Raw genomic sequence first — 20843 nt, 5'->3', positions numbered from 1 at the left:
TTTTATGAGGACGCGGATAAAATGGCAGAGAATCAAGGCAATGACGCAAACACAAGATCAGCAGATGTGTTCGGTGGAGGAGGAAACGCTTGCTTGTTTCTGCATAATAAATGCATTCAGAGGTACTGCTGCTGTGATGGAAGATTTAATAGTTTTTTCGTGTGTGTGTGTGATTTTGGAGATTACCCTTCAGCTTTGTCTCTGATAAGAAAAACATGCAAACTCAAAATCTGCATCTTGGATTCTGAATGATTTATGATGGCGAGATGTTTGGGCTGCGTGAGAATTCATCTGAGTAGAGGAACAAGGCCTTTGGGTTGAGACAATGCTGAAGGGACTACAAGAACAAACCTTTCATCCCTACACCAAAGTAACCACACACACACACACACACACACACACACACACACACACACACACACACACACTCACACACTCACACACATACACACACACATACACACACATACACACACACACACTCACACACACACATACACACACACAGACACACACACACACACACACACACACTCACACACACACATACACACACACAGACACACACACACACACACTCACACATACACACACACATAGACACACACACACACATACACACACACACATACACACACATACACACACACACACACACACACACGAGTTTTCGCATGAAACTGTCTTGCTAACACATTCCCTGTTCGCCCATTTGGTTTGAATGGTGCTCATAAATGACCAATTTTGCATTTCTACACACTGACATCGTAAACACACGGCTGGCCATTCACCCTGTGCTCCGCTGCAGGACTCATGTTCGTCTGGTGAGTGTGCAGAGCGGGGTTTCCCACTCTCCACGGCAGGGGATGCTAGGGTTGGGTGTTGTGCACCCCACTGCCTCAATGGGAGTGTGTAACTACAATTTAAAGACTGAAGGTGCCTGATGTAACATGAATCCTGGAGGGGCTGAGGGCAGGGTTGTCTGATATTCTCTGTAAGGGGTATAGCACAGACCAGGAGCACAGACCTTCTGAGTTACCCATCAACTAAAATAATGTGCCTACTTAACCCAGGTTGCCTTAATTGACTTTATACTCCTCTTGAACTTTTAAAAAGTACTGAACTGTCACTCCTGAGTTCTGTGTGTGTGTGTGTGTGTGTGTGTGTGTGTGTGTGTGTGTGTGTGTGTGTGTGTGTTGCGGGTATGCCTGCACTCTCGTGTACTATGGCCTGACGATGAATGCGAGTGCGGAAAGGGGAAGTCGCTATCTTAGTGTAGCCATGTACGGTCTGGTGGAGCTGCCTGCCTACCCACTATGCATTTATGTCATCAACAAACCCTGGTGCATGTACATCCGCACATGCGCACACGCACACACACGCACACACACACATACACACACACATACAGGGACTCGCACTAATGCACTTTCTGCAGCTGATTTGTCAACAAGTTCTGGTATTCACAACCCCTCACACTCTTGATGAACCCTTCTGTGGGTAAGGTCATTGAGTATAGAACACAGGTGTTGAAATCACTGTGGTGCAGGTACTAAAGGTCTTCTTCACCTTTACAGGTGACAAGTGTGATGTTATAATAACTGTCCAGTTAATGGGACCTCTGCTGTAGACCCCTTATTAAAATGAAATGTGAGTGCCCCCCCCCCTTTCCCAGGTGCGGGAGACGGAGATCTTTGTCTGCGTTTCTCATCCTCGCAGGTCTCTTCTGTCTCTTCTCCATGGCTGTTCCTGTTCACTCTGGTGAGAGGATTTACTGTTTACACTTCATCTGACACTTTAAATGCAGCAGCAAACAATCAGCTTTGTTTTTATGTGCTTGGTGAAATGCATGTGACTCGCTGGCCAACTCTGGCCTCCTCTGGCCTCCTGTTGACTGAGAAGCACTCCCAGGAACAGCTTGACCTCGTCAGGGAGATCAAGGCTACTCAGCAAGCCTTGCTGGAGGTAATGTACAAGGCAGCATGGTTTAGGTTCTGGTCCTTTTGGAGTTCTTCACAAAAACAAACAAAAAAAAATGGGCAGTGGTTAAGCTCAGTGGTTAAGCTCAGTGGTTAAGCTCAGTGGGTGCTATGATGTTGTTACTAGCTTACTAGTAGTCATACGCAGTGAGAAATGATCTGTCTTGGTTTAATGGACATTTATATACACTTATATCATGATCTTTGTAATACTCAAGGATGCATCACAATCAACACCTTACAATCCTTTTACATCTAGTCAGCATATTATGGTCGTTTTACTCTCACAGCGTACACAACACAGGAAACCTCTTTACCCCGGTAGGGTGCGGCTAACGGAAAACGGAAGGAACAAACCCCTCCTCAAACCAGAGACCTCGACAGACCACAGACACTTTGTACCCTGGATTGGTTGCTGCTTGAATTAAATCAACAAGTTCTGTCATTTTTAATTTTAAGGTAAGTTAAGATTGTTGATTTTTAAATGTATATTCAGTTATTGGTAAATCCTGGTTTTCAGAGTACTGGCAGTAAAGGATTCTATCTTTCAATTAATTATTAGTTAGATATACACAATTAGTTACTGTCTTGTTTCATGAACTAATAATAGTTTTATTAGGGTTTGAATAGTTCAACAGTATTGTTGGGGTAATGTTAACTATAGATATTTAAGTCTGTTTGCGTGTGGGGGGGGGGCAGTATGGTTGTATTTATTTAAATGTATCCTTATTTACAGAAATGGATGCAAAGTGTGAGGGAAGGTTTAGTTGATGTGAAACCTATCAGTACAAAACATAGTTTCCGCTATATCAGATGGAAACACCCAAACTACAGAAACAAAGAAGGAGGTTTTTTTTATTTTATTGATGCTGCTTTTCAAGAGGGACTGTACAGACTCTGAAACATAAACAGTTTAAGCTTTTTTTTACAAATCTGATGTACACATACAATGAACACAAGAAAAATATGTACAAGATGTAGTTCAGTCTAAAACATGCGCTTTAAACAGACTCTTTTCTACCTCTCTCACTCATTTAGTACCGTCTGAACTGAACTTCATGTAGCGCCCCGACCTCTTAACTACTGCCTTCCTTTTAGCAAAAAAGAAATTGTGAGAACTCACATTTCAATCAAGGAAAAAAAAAAAAAAAAACCCACAGCTCTAGGCACACACAGTCACAGAGTGCGTCTCCTAAAATTAGATATACAAAAACATTCAAATCATATACGTCTACGAAGTGTGGGTCCACCTCGATGTCCTCTGGTTGGGGAAAGAAACAGGAAAATAGCAATATAAAGGGATATCATGAATAAACTCTGGGCAGTAGTTTATTCGTTTGTCCTACATTGCAGGCCTGAAGCGTTGCTTGCGTGCCTAGAGGCCAGAAAAAACTAAAATGGGCGCTTCACTCCTCATGGAGCAACACAAACAATTTGCTATAACTCACTCAATTCCGCTTGCAGAGGAGTGGGGAATCTTTTCTCAAAAACTGCAGCATTCAATTATAGTAGCCTATACAAACAACCAACCATTAAAAGGATAAATTTGTGCACTGAGCATTAATAGACTACATGTATGCATTGTGAATTAATTAGCTAATTCTGGCTTTCTTACTTTTGATAAAAACATTCACAAAAATTCATATATTTTGCTTTTTACAGTGACCAAGAGTGGTTCTGTAAATTTGGAAGGTTAGACAGGTTCAGCTAGTGGGATGGTTCTGTTTCTTTCTAGCTGCTGTTTCCTGGTCAGTTGCTGGGCGAGCAGGAATGTCTCACACCTCTCACACTGTACTGGAGCTGGATGCCACTGCAGTCCTGGGCCTTACTGAAGGAATCAACTTTAAGAAGAGTCCAGCTGGAAAGTGCTTCATGATCTACAAAGATAAGAACACCCTGAGAGCATGCAGGAACCAATGCAAACACCAAGGAGGAAAATTCATAAAAGACATTGAAGACATTGATGGGAGGTATGTGATGTGGGGGCTTGTTTTTCACTTATGTATCACACCTGATGGGACAACTGAATGGACAGCCATTGACATTCGGTATTTTCACAAATGTGCCTCCAATGACCACTTGTGATTTTGAGACTTAACACTAAACTATTGTTAGCTAGCTAGCAAGCTTTGAATAAGTGATTTTGTGTGCTTTCCCACCATCACAACAATTCTATCCTTTCTGACTTGGCCCATAATACAGTTGGCAATGTGGTCCTTTGATGGTGTGCCAATTTGTATCTTGGACCACCTGAAAAGAACACCTTGCACCATGTTTACATCTCTACTTAAATCTCATTTGTGACCGGCTCACTTGTTACTGGATTTTAGTGCCAGGGATGAACGGGAGCCAAAAGAAAATAACCACATCTAGTCTATGTTGGAAAACATGAAGGTGATGGCTTCGTCTGTCTAATTAAATGTTTTACGTAAAACCAAGCCATCACATGGACAGTAAGGTTTGAGTCATGCAAAGATAACTAATTTCATACACAGAATTCTACAAAGAAACCTACTTCATACACAGAAAGCCACTTTCTCTCTGGGATTCAGGGAATATTTTTGAATTTATATAGGGAGGAGGGTCTAGGTTCGCCTTCAATCAAATAAGAAATTAATAGTTTTAAAGATCCCATTGTTGCTCGTGAGCTACCTAGGTGTCCTATATAGCTGTATACCTCCAAATTCTATTGAGATGACCCCCAGCCACACTCCACAGTGTAATTCCTGAATGCTTCTGACATAATTATTAATTATTCAACATTACCTTTTATCAGACAGAATTCTATATAACAATAGAATAGCAAGAGACGAGACAAAATGGTTATAACAAACCCTTTCTTAGCTTATTACTTTCTTAAACCTAAAATTCCCCACCCAACAAAATCCCACAAAGTCATACTAATTAAAACCAGAACCCAAAAATTCTACAACACACTACTAAACTACAATGAATACAATGCAAGGATTTTTTCTTGTACCAAGTAACAAGTAACTTTGCTAAAAATCCTTAGATATAAATGTATCGTCTTTTATTTAAACTTTTCCATGAAGTCCAACTGACACTACAGAGAAATAATATATTATTCTAGCAGGTAAACGAAGTATGCTTGTGTATGTGTTTTTTTGTGTGTGTGTGTTTTTAAACTAGGACAGTGCACTGCACTAATCACAACTGGAAACTTAATGTCGCCACCATGCAGTATGTGAACCCACCAGACAGTTTCCTACAGGAAGAACTTAGTAAGTTCTTAGTAAAAGCATCTATTCCTGTTGTTTCTCGATGGATTATATTCTTCTGCTGCTTCATATTTGTTTACATTTCTGTTTTGCTCTCTTTTCAAGTCTTCCTCACTCTTCAGTATGTCTTTTAAATCGCTCCACGTCTCATTCGGCTGCTCTGAGCTCTGTGGATCCACATGTACCTTCCTTTCTCACTGTCGCGGTTGTCATGGCGATGCCTGCAGTACGTTCTTTTGTTTTGGTTTCTGTTTTTAGTTTTGATTGTTGTTTTAGTTTCACCTGTGTCTGCTTTGTGTAATCTGCCGCAGGTGTTTCCCGATGCTGTTTTGTGTGCGTGTATTTCGGAGTTACGTTTGTCGGTTATTTTAGCGTCTTGTCGCTGTTCAAACGTTGTTCGTTTGCTCCTTATGTATCCGCACCACATCTATATTTTTTAGCTAGGTTCTTTGATATATATTTTGTAACTACTCGTTTCATGTTTGTCTTAGTTTGTTACGTTAACGTTCTTGTTGATTATTTCGTTGTGATTAGAGGGCTCCAAGCACTGACTCTCGCCTAGTCACTACGAAGCGTTTCATCTCTCCTGCACTTGGACCTGCACCGTTTTGTGTATTAATTCTGCTCTTGTGACTGGTTTTTGTAAGATGTAGGGAGGTGACTAACGTGGAATAGTAACACGGAGTGTTACTCGCCAGAGCTTTTTACCGAGACTACGATTTTTGCATACCCCTTGTTGAATTTGTTTGCCTGTGTTATTGCTCTATGGTTTATTGGACTTGGACTGTTTACCATTATGATTGTGATTCCCCTGGACTGTATCACTCTGGTTCTGGCCCTGGCTAGTTTAACCGCCACGGATACGGATTACAATAAAACTGCTGCCTTTTATCCGCAAGCATCTGACTGTGCTTTCAGCATTACAGAATAGTTCACCTCTATGTAGTGTAGACGGTGGATTCGGAGGTTCTGATGGAGGCTGTTAACAGCCGAAGACAGGTCGTCAGTCAACACCAGCATGTCCTCGAAGGAGTCACACGGTCTCTGGATGTTCTTGCCAAACAACAGACTGACCAACAGGTCCAAATGGCTGAACTTGTACAGTGTCTAAGAGACCTTACTGCTCGACTACAGGCCATGACTACATCTCCCCAGCACAACTCGCTTCCCCTGCTGCTGCTACAGCAACCACTTCCAACGCTGCTTCTCCTGTTGTTCCAATGAGTAGATCCGATAAGTATGACGACTCCCTGGACAAATGTAGGGTTTTTTTGTAACAGTGCACCCTATATTTTAATGGCATTCCCCCGTTCCGACCAAGCCAAGATATCTTTCCTTACTGCACGGCTAATGGACAAAGTGCTGGAGTGAGCTGCAGCTATCTGGGAAACGACTCAGACACTGCCGAATAATGACTTCCTCGCCCAGTTTAAAGCAGTTTTTGATCATCCGCATGAGGGGAGAGGCTCACTAAACTCCGCCAGTGCAATCGTGCAGTTTCTGACTAAGCTTGGGAGTTTGGCACTATAGCCGCTGGTAGAAAGATGGAATGAAGCAGCTCTGCTGGTCGTGTTTTGTAATGGCCTAAACACTGAAGTACTTCATGAACTGGCTTGTCGTGATGATGAGCTGACTCTTGACCAACTTATTGTACTAGCCGTTCAGATGGAACGTTGTATTCAAGAACGGAGACCGCACCGAACCAATCATATTCACGTCAATCACCCCACTCCAGGAATTAGATCAGTAGAATTTAGAAGAGAAACTCCGGCCGAGCCCATGCAATGTGATTCCACTCGTTTGTCCGCAGAGGAGAGAAGACGCCGCCTCCAGTAGGGTCTGTGCCTTTACTGTGGTGCTGCAGGACATGTTCTGAGGGAGTGCAGTCCGAGACCTAACCGGTTCGTTTCCTCAGCCCATAGGAGAGGTCAGGAGACCAATCCACTCGCCCAAGTAAGAGCCCTTCCCGTTAAAAGGATGGTGGCTAAATCCTTCAATGTACCTGTCTGTTTGTTCACACTCCTCATCTACCTGCTTTAAAGCATTAATAGATTCAGGAGCAGAGGGCAATTTCATTCATGACAATCTGGTTTGGGATTTGGACATTCCAGTGGAGCCTCTACCAAAGTCCCTTCACCTGGACACTGTAGACGGGTCCCCATTAGGGGCTGGTTCCATCGCCTTCCGCACCACAACCGTCAAACTCTCCACCAGTGCACTTCACACATCCTTTTTTGTTATAGAAGCTTCAGCCTTCCTCATTATACTAGGCCTCCCATGGTTGGCACAACATAATTCTAGTATCTCGTGGTCACAGTAAGAGATCATTCGGTGGTCTTACTGAATGATCAGTAGGAGATCATTCGCCTGCCCAAAGAACTGCCTGACCCTTCCCACCGTCACTCTGTGTTCCACTACCCTTGAAAGCCCTGTTGATTCCCGCACCTTTTCCATTCCCTTTGAATATCAGGATCTTGCTGAGGTTTTCAGCAAACAAAAAGCCACCATTTTGCCACCTCATCGTACCTATGATTGCTCCATAGAACTCTTAGAAGGAGCCACATTACCTAAAGCCTGCGTAAAGCCTGTCTCACGAGGAGGAGAGAGCCATGGAGACATACATCAAAGAAAAAAATAGAGGCTATCCGCAACTGGCCTGTTCCCACCACTATCAGGAAACTTCAGAGCTTCCTCGGCTTCGGAAACTTTTATAGACGTTTTATTAGGCATTTCAGTGATGTAGCAGCTCCTCTCATAGCCCTCCTTAAGGGAGCCTCAACTAAGCTACCCACAAGTGCCTGACTGTGCTTTCAGCATTACAGACACAGGGAATCTGTTGATACTCGGATCTATGTAAGGAGCAAAGCTACTGGCTACCCTGCTAGCTCCCGCCCTAATATCCTGCATTTGAGACAATCAGATACTGGATGCATAAAAAATGTATGAAATCTGGCTCTAATGAAATAGAATTATTACTCACTGGGACAAAGTCTGCAATATATATAAAATTACTGATGTTAGGAATGTCATTATTATATTAGTAGTAGGAGGACGCTTCTTTAAGGTACCTTCGCTAGAAGAACCACCCCAATCCTTCCCTGAACTGCTCCAAGGTGTCAGAAAAGGACAGCCTTTTGACACTCCCTCGTGCCAGATTACCCCTCCGCACTCAGAACGAGTGAGCGCTGCCCGGCCACCTTTTTACTACATTATAATTTAAGAAGGCATGAATTAATGTTTTTTCCTATTTCCTAAGTAATTTTCAGTTTTATTGTTTAGGCTTCATTTTACCGGTTTTGTTGTTCACTTGGTTGAGATGGGCATTGTCATTAAGAATATTGTATGTGTGGGTTTTTTTTTTTTTTTTCTTTTTTTTTTTTTTTTCCTTGTTTTGTTTAATTGAGTCACCCTCTGTATATTGTATGTTAATAAAGCCGCATTCTGAAACGGGTGATTCTAGACCCTTTTTAGCTGCGCTTCTGGTTTCATACCTCGTAAAAACTGAATTTTCACGTTCTATATTTTTTCCAAAGTAAGTAATTTTCTCGCAGTTTGTGGTCTTCACTCTGGTTTTCCTGAAGTGCTCCTGCAAACTGTCTTTCTGGTCCACAGTTCCGACCACAAAAATTTCCTCTTTACCTTAAAGCCGTGATCACACTAGACTTTTGTCAGCGAAATTTCACATGAATATCAAGGGAACTCGTGCTGTGGAGCATTTCACCCGCTGCTGATACGCGAGTTCTTTGACACCAAGATTCCACTTCAGCTTTTCGTAGCATTAATCAGCTTTATACCATTTGTGTCCTGACAAACTGTGAAAATGGCCCTCTTGTAAAGGCTTGGGCAAAGAAGCCTGACCAGCACTTGTATATTGAATTTACATTTAGTAAACTGCCAAATGCTTTTATTCATAGCAACATCCTTTACAGGGCTTTTTGAAGAAGGAAGCGGTGTTAGACTCCCACCACCAACACCCTCAAAAGCCCAACAAATGATGTATCTTATCTTAAAAATCTTCTAAATAGCAATTATGTGTATATACTGTTCCAAGTTACTAAATATTGTTTATTACTCATTGGGACAAAGTCTGCAATATAGAAAATTACTGATGTCAGGAATGTCCTTATTATATTAGTAGTAATAGTAGTAGGAGGACTAGCAGCAATATTAATATATTATTACACTATCCACTGCACATAAACATATCCTAGAGAAGTATTAACATTAAAATATTTCAAATAACACTGTTACTTCAGTCTGTCATGTATGTGTATGCATGCAGAGGTGGTAAAGTCTGAAGATGGAGGGTTGAAGCTGGTGGAGCTGGTCCCTCCTGAACCCTGGACTGTAGATTCCAGACCAGCACAAGAACTGCAACCGGGAGAGGTCACGGTATGATGCACAAACACAGAACAGTTTCCATATAGAACCACATAGAAAATTAACAAATTATGTAATAGGATCTGGATATACTCATACTGGTATCAGAAAAAAAAACTTACTTCTCAACCTCAGTGAGACTGTTGACAACTTTCTTGTGTTTCTTTGATTTAATTATAACTAATAGAGAATAACGTTAATCATAGTATTTCATGAATTATAACTAATCAGATGTGGAAAGGTCACACGCTTATTTAATGGTAATATTTAAGCTTCAGTGTTATGTAGTCAGTAATTGACTGTTGTTCCACACCATCTGATATTTGAAGCTAAATGTTTTCTGTTTGCTTCTGAAACAAGGCCCAACTGAATAACAAAACAAACCACCATATCTTTTCATGCTGTGCGTAAAGCTGACCTACATAACCCACGCATGCATGGAACTAAAGGCTGGAGACAAGAGGATGATGTTTGACCCATGGCTGACAGGTCCTGCCTTCGCCAGGGGCTGGTGGCTTCTGCACGAGCCACCCTCAGACGCCATGGACAGACTCAGACAAGCAGACCTCGTTTACATCAGCCACACACACTCGGACCACCTAAGGTGGGTCGTCTTCGTAGTGTTCTGAAAACTTGAAATGTAAGACAAACAATGGCACAGTCATGGTAGTAACACATTAGTAACAGAGCAAGGGGGGTGTCAATAACCAGGTGATGGTGTTGAAAATTGTAGCACCATTTTGAACATGTAATGTAAAACCACAACCAAATCTAGAAACACTCTTGAAACACATTTAGAAAAAGCCTTTGTTTTCAAGTATTTTCATACAAGCTATAAAACTACCCAGTAATTTAGTTCAATGTATGCCCACATTTGAACAAGTCAATGAGATATCATGCTAATGGAGTTATGATGAAAAAAGAGAAATTCATGTGAAATTACACTAATACTATGTCGTACAAGAATACAAACAAGACCATTTTAAAAGTAATATCGGTACTGCTGATCATATAATTATTCATAATTGTCTCACAACCTTGTTAATTGCATTCTTACAAATCTTACATCATGAGAGCTTTTGAAGGAAAACTATTACGAAATCCAGATACTGGGGTCTTCTGCTGGTTTTGCTCGAACCTTTTTTACACACACTCGAATTTCTCAGTTATCCATCCTTGAAGCTCCTTGCCCAGCAACGGCCAGACATACCCATATACGTGGGAGACACTTCACGGCCAGTGTTCTGGTAAGGCTTAATTCCCACCATTCTATTCGGTAGAAGCTGACAGTCGAGTCAAGGCATCTAGATATGTTTGTGTTGGTGCCACAGGTATCTGGGTAGAAGCGGAGTGAACCTAACTAACATCTCTGTGGTCCCCTTCGGAGTCTGGTACAATGTAAGAATCCTCTTCTATCCTCCATTGTGACTCACGCTACCGAAAATGTAAACAACGGTTTCAAACAATATCTTAATAGAGCATCAAAAACATAAATACCTTTGTCACCTTTGATGGTGCGCTATCTTTGTGACTAATCTGAAGCACTGTGAGTGCAGTAATTTCTGTTTGTTCCTGACTTGATCTCACCTTCTCCTAAACCGTCTGACGTACAGATATTCCAACCCTGTCAGTGGCAGCTTCAGGCTTGGTTTTTAGCAGGGTGACACCAGTGTTGATGTGCAAACATTCATTCCAAGTGTCTGTTCTGTCCCCTTATGTTTCCTTAAGGTTGACAAAAACCTGAGGTTTATGATTTTGATGGATGGAGTTCACCCAGAGATAGACACCTGCTTAATAGTTGATTATAAAGGTAATATTGTTGCTGTACTTTAGCCTATGCTACTCAACAGTTTTGTTGCTCAAAGACACTACAAAGTTCATTTAATACCTGAAATCATTAAAGGGGCAAATAATGTGTATACCTAGTTATGAAATATATTAACTGATGCAGTGGATAATTAGTACCAAATAAATTTAGGTGTGTGTGTGTGTGTGTGTGTGTGTGTGTGTGTGTGTGTGTGTGTGTGTGTGTGCGTGCGTGCGTGCGTGTGTGTGTGTGTGTGTATGTGTGTGTGTTTAACATTTAAGAAAATGCTAATTCTGCTTTTTTAAAGATGATTTTAGTTACTTTATGTAATAACTTTGAGTATGCAACATCCCTGGTGTTCATAACTCCCCATAATCTCTGATATTAGGTTTCACCACTGACATTTCTGGTAAAAGTTATTTTTTTCACAAGTTGCGGAAGATATGAACTTCCTTCCTGTAGTACGGACCAATGAAAGAAAACATCACAGTTTACTGGTTTCAGTGATTTGAGAAGTTCAAAAAACCAAAACCCTGTTGTTCTACTGTAAAACTCAAAATATTACTTTGAGTTAGAGCTGTTTCTGATATATATAATCTCTTTGCTGTCCTTCAAACATCTCTCCACCACACTGCTGCTGAGAGTGACTCAGACAACAAAATGTATTGTTATATGTCTTTGTAGAACAATAGTGGCTAGTGGATCTATGTAATGTGTAGTGAGGAGAGGAGGAGACTAGCTACAGGGCAGCTGGAGGCAAAGCCGCATCGCTCACGCTCATTGTACATAAACTCCATATCATGCTGTGATGGAAAATATTATTCGATCATGTATTCTCGTGTGATTCATATGTAATGATTCATATATAATCATGTTAATCCTTTCATTATATAATCTTATATGAATAGTTTAGTCTGCACACTCTGTCTCTGTATGTTGTGTGAACAAAACGACTGTTAGAATGTTGCTTCGTGACCTGCATGTGTCGTAAAAGAGGAATTAGGCTTATCTTGCAAACTGTGTCCGTTCTGGTACGTGCAAGAATGTTCATTGCGATAAGGAGCAGGGAATGGGTAAACAGGATGACGGAGCACCCCTCCCTGGGGGTGAAGTTTAGATATAAGGAGCAGAGTCAGTCTACCCCTTTAGAGCTTTTGCTGTAGGAATTATCCCTCATGTAGCTACATCTTTTCTTTTTTCTTTAATAAATTACTCTTTTAATCACGTCTGACTTGCTGTTTATTCAAATTTCCACCACACATGCATTTGTGAAATGAATCTGCTGAATGCCCCCAGGACACCTAATCCTGAACACAGTGGACTGCACACGTCCAAATAATGGCTGCCTTCCACATGGTGTGGACGTGATGATGAGCGACTTTGCTGGAGGAGCGTCAGGATTTCCCATGACCTTTCACAAAGGCAAATACACTGGTGAGTTATGAGTCAAATACTGTCGCGGCACGGCCCCTCTTCCCAAGTGTCTCCCCGTGTGTTTGTGTGGGTGTGTGTATGTTCGTCCATGTGGCCACACCCCACACGTTTCACACCTGTTTGTAATTGCTTGTCATTTACGTATGTATATAAACCCCTATGGCACTGTTGTCTGTGTTTGATGTTACGATAGTTTCATTGCTGCATCGTATTTGGTTTCTGTGCGAATAAATGTATGCGTTTGTTTAACATAACTCGTCCACGCATCCTGCTTAGCCTCCTTACGTTACAAATACACTGGTGAGTTATGAGGCAAACCGTGGTAAGTGCTTAGTTGGTCATAGGGTTCAAGAAAAGGTCAAATATGACCGACTACAATGTTACTTAAAGACAAGAATCTAGAAATATAATGACAGAAAAAATAAATAAAAATCACCACACAATTCCTGCAGAGAGCTGGAAGCGCCACTTTATCAGCAGAGAGAGGAAGGAACTTCTGCGCTATACGGCCAACCTGGTGGCGACACTGCAGCCCAAAGTCTACTGCCCGTTTGCGGGCTACTTTACCGAGGCTCACCCATCCGACAGGTAGCGAAACAGCTACGTTTTCATCGAATCTTTATTAAACTGCAAGCGATAAAATGAAAATTCCCGAAAATACTTTTTTTTCTGCTCAGCTTGTGTCCGTCAAACTGACTTTTAGCGAAACAATATCTGCGTGGTAACGTAATTTTTTGCTAAGTTTGTGTAAGTTTTGGTTTGCCCACAAAAAAAGTTGGGGTTGATCTCCCCATCTTTCATTTCATGTTTGTCATAAATTGTGTACATTTGGCTTTCTTAACCTTCTCGTAACAATTAAGGGTCACAGGCCAATTATTATACCATTGATCTAATCTTATGTGCCGTTTATTAGCATAATCTGCAATTTCCTTTGGGATCAGTAAAGTGTTATTAGGCTACTTGTATCCAAATGAGACTGCGGTGAAAGCTATTTACGGCTGAAAATTCACAAACTGATATTCAAGAACTGATAACTACTGGGGGAGGATACATGAATCAAAATGTGTTTGTTCTTTAACCGAGCATTGTTTCTATACAGTGTCTCGCAGGATGTGGCGGCCTTTCTTTAGTGTAACGAGACCGAAAAACACTCTCATTCAATCCGCGAGTCCCCCCATCAGCTGTGTGTGTGTGTGTGTGTGTGTGTGTGTGTGTGTGTGTGTGTGTTTTCGAGCTCATGAGAGGGAAAACTTGCAAATGGCAATTCATTTTTCAATTCATTTTTTGCGAAATTTCAGGTATTGACATACTTTTACCGCTAAAGTTGGAAACAGTGTATTTTTTCCGTCTATCACATATATATAAAATCATCGAACATTCTTGAGCACTAAAGCAATTTTTGCAAAAGATTACTTGCTTATAAACGTAACTAATATAACTGTCGTTGCCAGGCAGAGACTGTAAAGTACCCAGTACATTCTATATTTAACAGATCCCTCTATATCCAACAGGTACATAAAAAACATTAATACTAAGAACAACCCAGCAGACCTGAATGAAAAGATCAAGAATCTTTGTCCCCATATCACCACATGGACACCTTTGCCTGGATCTGTGCTTGACCTGGCCCTTGCTCTAACAAACCAAGATGACAGGTGTGTACGTGCGTGTGTATGTATACTGCAATTCACTATTGTGTACCATAAACAAAAGTGAAGTATTTTTGCTATTTCATTGGGCTGCGTAACGTTTGGGAGGGAGAGCGAACACACTTGCAAAGTGACGACGCCTCAGACGTGAGAAGGAACTGAATCACAAACTGGGGAAGCCATAATGAGAACAGAGACAGATAGGATAGAATAAATGAATAATAAGTTTAATAACAGAAACAGACTAACCAGGGAAAGAACACAGTACAGAACGAAGGAACAAACAGAAGAATAACAGGCTAACAGGGTGAGGGCAAGAACTAGGCAACAAAGGAAATAAACACTAAGGAAAGACAGAGAACAACGACGAGGCATAAAACTAAGACAAGCAGGGAACACACTGAACTGGGCTACTTAAACTAGACAAACAATAAACAAGACACACACAGGAAACAGATCTACAATAGCGAACACGAAAAAAGGAGAGGAACATAGACAGGAATGCAGAGAAAAAGTATAACAGACGAGAGAACACCTGATGAGGATCGAGAACAGGGAAAGCAGCGTAGACAGAACGGGTTACGCAGAGAGCTCCATGGGGATATACAATGACCAGCAAACACGGGACGAAGAAGCAAGGTTTCAACAGAAACACTAACGAAGGACCAACGAGGAACAGCTGGAGCTAAAGGGGAGGAGACAGGAAACCATAGAAACAGATGATGGTGGGAAAACACGGACGTGGATAGGTAGCCAGGGAAATGGGGGAGCGTGACAGGATGTAAATGTAACATTTATTAGATAATTGCGCTATCGTGTTAACAGACATAGCAGTTTGGCAGTTAATTGGCACACAGTTTATATAAACAGTTTATATGGGACTTTTCCATCCCAGCGTAGTATAACAAAGCTGTGGATGATGTTGCAAAGATGAAAGTATAAACAAAATTGCTATTTGGAGCACACCAAGCTTTACAATATCTAATTTTAGTCCTTTATTCAATAGCAACATTACCTTATCAGTGTCATTGTATAAATGATTGAATTTGTTTTTGTTGGTTTGTTTTTTAATATTGATGAAAATTAACTTAATATGGAACAATTATGCAAATTTTACACAATATTGTAATGTCAGATATGATACCAACTGAGAGAAATGAATTTTTCTGTATTTGTTTCCTCTAACCCTGCAAATACATCTAGAGACTGCATTACCCAGCCACCGAGTGGCACAAAGATCTTGAAGGACAGCTGGGACTTTGACTTGTATGTGGACGAACTAAACGCTGCCATCTCATCCAAAATCTTTGAACACAAAAGCTGGATCCAGTTTTATTACAACTGGGCAGGATTCAAGAACTACAACCTGGTCATTCGGGTAACTAAAATTTACAGCACTTTTTAAATGTGGAACTGCTCTGATGGCCCTGCTACCTCATTCTACTGAAGGAAAAACTAGTGTTCATCTTAGAGTGCTCCTGGTCAGTGATTCTATTCAATCTAGCAACCATTGTGCTACACTCCCTCTGTTTGCACAGAGACTCTTATTTTAAAATCTAGCCAAACCTGTCTCTTGTTTGCCCTTAATGTCACAGGGCAAAGGAAAATATATCCTGAGACCTAAAGGCCACTAGCCTGAACAAACAGCTGTACACAGTTTTACACAAAGGGGAGGCGGCCTACACGGTGTCCTCAACAGACACTATGACTCAGGGACTGGTTAAGAGCACAGACGCTAATGCAGTGTGTGTGTGTGTGTGTGTGTGTGAGATCAACTTTACAGTGACATATTTCTTCTGTACTGTGTTTAGGAGCCATTTGTAGTATCTTATTTATTTATACCAGGCAATAAATATAACATGGGAAAAACTCTGGGAATTCTATGAGACAAAATTCAGTAACAGACTTTGACAGCTTCAGATTCAGCCAAATGTATATGTTGCCCAGGCATATCTAAACATTTTCCTCAGACTGGCTGCCATGTTCTTTTAACTCCTGCAGCAGGCTTAGGTATTGGTGCGTTGTTCACAGACTGGATGGATTGTCTTGAAGCCTCTGTCTTTGCAATCCTGGACCTAGTCAGTTGCAGTAGCTGCTGACTGGGCCTTGAAACGGGATAGACTGGTCACTATACATCATTTAATGAGAGCTACTGCAAAAGGTTCAAAGCTGAAGCAAGCTGGCCTCTTTGGGCCAAACTTCAAATAGGTTTTTTGTTTTTTTTATTTCCTGTATAGTTTTCTCTATAAGATGTAAAATAAGTAAATACCTTCCCAACAGGTCACTGAGACAGATGACGATTTCCAGCCGCGGGATGATGGCTATGACTACCTGGTCGACTTTCTGGACCTTTCCTTCCCATCTGTAAGGCCACAGAGAGAGCGCTTCTATGTGGAGGTAACCATGGAAACATCAGAGCCTTACACTTTTGCAACATATCTTAACCATGGAAACTATGAATAATATGGCTAACACTGGGTATGTATACATTAAGTGGTTGGAGCATGTGATAAATTATATTTTTACTATCCACTGTCTAATCTGTTACGCATCTTATTTTTATATAATTGTGTGTGTGCGCACATGCGCATGTATTTAGATTCAAAACAGAATTGGGGTGATGAGGCACGTGGTTGTGAATGGCTTGCTGTGGGACGACCTGTATATCGGCTTTAATAACAGGATCAGCCGTGAGCCAGACATCTACCATCACAAGTAAGGCATTTGGGCACACACAAACACACTCATACACAACCCAGCCCTCTTCATCAATCAGCCAACTGCACCCAAACCAAGTTCAGTGATTTACTGTCTAGGCAGGCACACCTCGCCAGGCGAACCAAGTCTGTTCCTTATCTGAGTTTGCAGTGTCAGTTGTCAGAATCTGCCAACACTGTCAGAGAGGGAGAAAGACAAAGAAAAGACACTTAAAAATAAAGTTTTTCAATTAAAAATTTGGGATGCAAAGTTGTACTGTTTGCATATTATGTGATCTGATTGTGGATATCATGGATTGGATCAAATTCTCTGTGCCATCCAGCAAAGGAGAATGTGATTGCTTCTGTTCGTCTGCAGTAGCAGTTTCCAAACACACCTCACTGGCTGAAAACATCAGATTTGAGTCCTTAGTATGGAAACATGAATTCATACCCACTGAAATTCTGTACACACACCACCTCCTACCCATGTTTGCAACTATTCAGCTCTCCAGCCATAGATTATGCTGTAATATTAAATCATGTGATGTGCTTTTGATCACCAGGTTCTGGAATCATTTCCAGTCTGAGTTGCCCCTATCAGCACCTGACTGGGACTCCTTCCTGAAAAGTTGGGAAAAACCCAACCCTACCTCTACCCCTACCCCTAACCCTGCCTCTACCCCTACCCCTAACCCTGCCTCTACCCCTACCCCTAACCTAACCCTAACCCCAACCCGAACCCTAATCCTAATCCTAATCCTAATCCTAATCCTAATCCTAATCATAATCATAATCCTAACCCTACCCCTAATCCTAATCTACCCCTACCCCTACCCCTGCCCCTACCCCTACCCCTACCCCTGCCCCTACCCCTACCCCTACCCCTACCCCTGCCCCTACCCCTACCCCTGCCCCTACCCCTACCCGAACCCCGAACCCCACCCCTAACCTAACCCTAACCCCAACCCCTAACTCTACCCCTACCCCTAACCAAACCCCAACCCTAACCCTACCCCAACCCCAAAACAAAAAATGTCTGAAAAACAAAAATCTTTCTGGAGCTGTTCAAGTCCCTCTTTTTCAGTGATGGACTGAGCACTACATCCGCCATTCTCTGGGTTTCCAGTTCTTTAATTTGGGGTCTATTTATAGTTACAATATATCACTAATTGTTTGAGTGACTTTTACAGCATTTAGCTGACACTTTCATCCAAAGCAACTTATAATTATGACTGAGTACAACCTGAGTAATTGAGGGTTAATGGTCTTGCTCAGTGACACACCAGTGGCAACTTGGTAGTGGTGGGGCTTGAACCAGCATTCTTCCAATTACAAGTCAAGTACCTTAACCACTGAGCTACCACTAATTGATTCATTAAAGGATTGTGTGTGCATGTCTTTGTGTAATAAATAGCTTTATTCTCCATGTGTGCATTAATAATCATTTGTCTGTGGTCATAGCTGTGATCTGTGGTATTTGTTTTGCAACAGCTTTAGATATGACTCAGGCAATTAAATAATAATAATAATAATAATAATAATGCTTTTCTAATGTTTAAAGATTCTACTGCACCAGTTTTCATAAATCTATACTGAAGTCCTTGTATTTGTAATGATGTTTACATGTCCATTTAATTCAGAGAAAGTATGGTCATGTATTTTTCTGAATTTTCCCATAATGCCAACACAGTTCTACTACCACTCAAGTGGGAGACTTTGCCCATCACCAGTGCAAGTTTGGACAGATAATACTGTATCATTTTCTCAAAAATCCATATAAAATGTTAATGTCTTTAATGGGCTTGGAGACAGTACAGTTGTCTATTTCTAAGACATTGCCCATAAAGTCAAAACTATTTCACTACCATATAAGAGTAGGAGTCCTTGCCTATCAGCCGAGTAAGTTTGGACAGATTTCACTCTACCATTTCTTCATAAATCCATATTAGATTTGAACTACCTTTAGGCAAATTAATGTACTAATTTCATATAAGATGAATTTGATATCTAATTCTCAGAAATATCCCATAAAGTCAAAACTATTTCACTACCAAATAAGAGTAGGACTCCTTGCCTATCAGCTGAGTAAGTTTGCACACATTTGACTTTACCATTTTTTCATAAACCCACATTAAAACAGTACTACCTTTAGGTGAATATAAACCCATTTTACAAAGACTGAATATGGATATCTAATTCTCAGAAATATCCCATAAAGTCAAAACTGTTTCACTGCCACATAAGACTAGGAGCCCTTGGCTAGTAGCAGAGTAAGTTAGCCAAGGGCCACCACTCAACTGCCAGTGTCATTCTTCAGTTCCCCATACCCTGCACTAGTTAGCTGTCAACATGTCACTATTAGCTGGCAGACCAGCTCTGTAATAAACTTCTGAGAAATATTATATAGAAAAACCATTTTGCACAATGCTTATTAAACTGTTTATATATATTACTAGTTGTGTTTAATGTAATGATTCAAGTAAACTAGTTCAACTAAACTGTATTTTGTACTTTTAAATGTAGTAAAAGTGGGTGTCTTCATCAAAGCTCAAAAAATACGAAGGTCTCTGTTTCTCTTTGCTTAGGGAGCGTTAGTTTGCTGTGAGCGGCGAAATACCGTAAAATCGGATTTAAAGTGCTGATAACCTGACTGCGATATCGATCTCCGGGAACGCACCTGTTGATCAGCAGTATTGCTATCAGTTCTGTAATGACCGCTTTGTCATAGAGATGATTACATGTACGAGAGACGTATTGATCAAATGTGTTTATGTATGTTAAGTATGTTAAGTCTGTTTCTAATTGGCTATTGGAAATAGCCTACCACATACTTTATACGGTATACTGCCCCCCAATACAAACCTTACTGCGTTCTGGTTCCAGTACATGCAGTAGCGTATCCAGTATGCGATGACACCTACTGGCTACTGGCTACAGTCACATCTTAATAATGCTGGTTGTGCTGGGATATATATGTATGAACCATGAATCATCATACAATAAACAAAGAAATAAAAGCTTTCAGATGGTGCCTGACAGCAAATTAACAGTAGGTTTATATAAGTTTCAAGTTTCAAGTTTGGTTTATTTGTCACATACATAGTCATACACAGTATAACTCGCAGTGAAATGGTTGAGAGTGCTCTGTCCAAACTGAGGAAAAAGAACACAGGGGTGCATAGAGAAATATATATTCTATATATGTACAAAAATATATTAACAATGTATGTACAATATATGTATATTATGATTATATACACAATGTACAATGTATATGGTTGTGTATATATATGTAAACAATGTACAGAATGTACAGATCCATTTTGTGGAATAACATATTTACAGTTTTTATGTTTTATGTTACTTGGTAATTGTATGTATATATATATATACACACACACACACACACACACACACACACACACACACACACACAGTTATGTTACATGGTGGTGGTGGTCCCCACAGTTTATCAGTTTCCCTGATTCAGGGCCCAAATGGCCTGTGGGAAGAAGCTCCTCTTCAGTCTCTCTGTCTTGGTCTTCAGGGAGCGAAAGCACATCCCTGACCTCAACAGAGAGAAGAGCCTATTGTTGGGATGGGTGGGGTCCTTCACAATTGTAGTAGATGGTCTGCAGGTCAGGAAGTTCCATGTG

At 40.9% G+C, this 20843-nt stretch overlaps 1 protein-coding gene across 1 annotated transcript; it reads left to right on the top strand.

Moving 5' to 3' along the window:
* The first annotated feature begins 2329 nt into the window (after positions 1-2329).
* Positions 2330-19782, top strand: LOC118242351 (cytidine monophosphate-N-acetylneuraminic acid hydroxylase-like). The gene is made up of 16 exons (XM_035532945.1): positions 2330-2438; positions 3715-3949; positions 5130-5221; positions 9501-9610; positions 10012-10202; positions 10765-10845; positions 10930-10996; positions 11327-11408; positions 12702-12839; positions 13292-13427; positions 14351-14494; positions 15692-15866; positions 16769-16885; positions 17088-17203; positions 17751-17903; positions 19773-19782. Exons 2-16 carry the CDS (start codon positions 3750-3752, stop codon positions 19780-19782), a joined length of 1812 nt encoding a protein of 603 aa, XP_035388838.1. The 5' UTR covers positions 2330-2438; positions 3715-3749.
* The last annotated feature ends 1061 nt before the right edge of the window (positions 19783-20843 follow it).

This window comes from Electrophorus electricus, chromosome 13, assembly GCF_013358815.1.
Source record: "Electrophorus electricus isolate fEleEle1 chromosome 13, fEleEle1.pri, whole genome shotgun sequence".
NCBI lineage: Eukaryota > Metazoa > Chordata > Actinopteri > Gymnotiformes > Gymnotidae > Electrophorus > Electrophorus electricus.
Note: the sequence above shows the minus strand (reverse complement) of the source record. Positions and strands in the feature narration are given on the sequence as shown.

Bases quoted from the DNA above. Each gene is read 5' to 3' on its own strand.
- LOC118242351 (XM_035532945.1), top strand. From the start codon at position 3,750: ATGTCTCACACCTCTCACACTGTACTGGAGCTGGATGCCACTGCAGTC. The intron at 12,840-13,291 runs GTGAGTTATGAG...CAATTCCTGCAG, and splicing joins TCACAAAGGCAAATACACTG to AGAGCTGGAAGCGCCACTTT. The intron at 14,495-15,691 runs GTGTGTACGTGC...AAATACATCTAG, and splicing joins CTAACAAACCAAGATGACAG to AGACTGCATTACCCAGCCAC.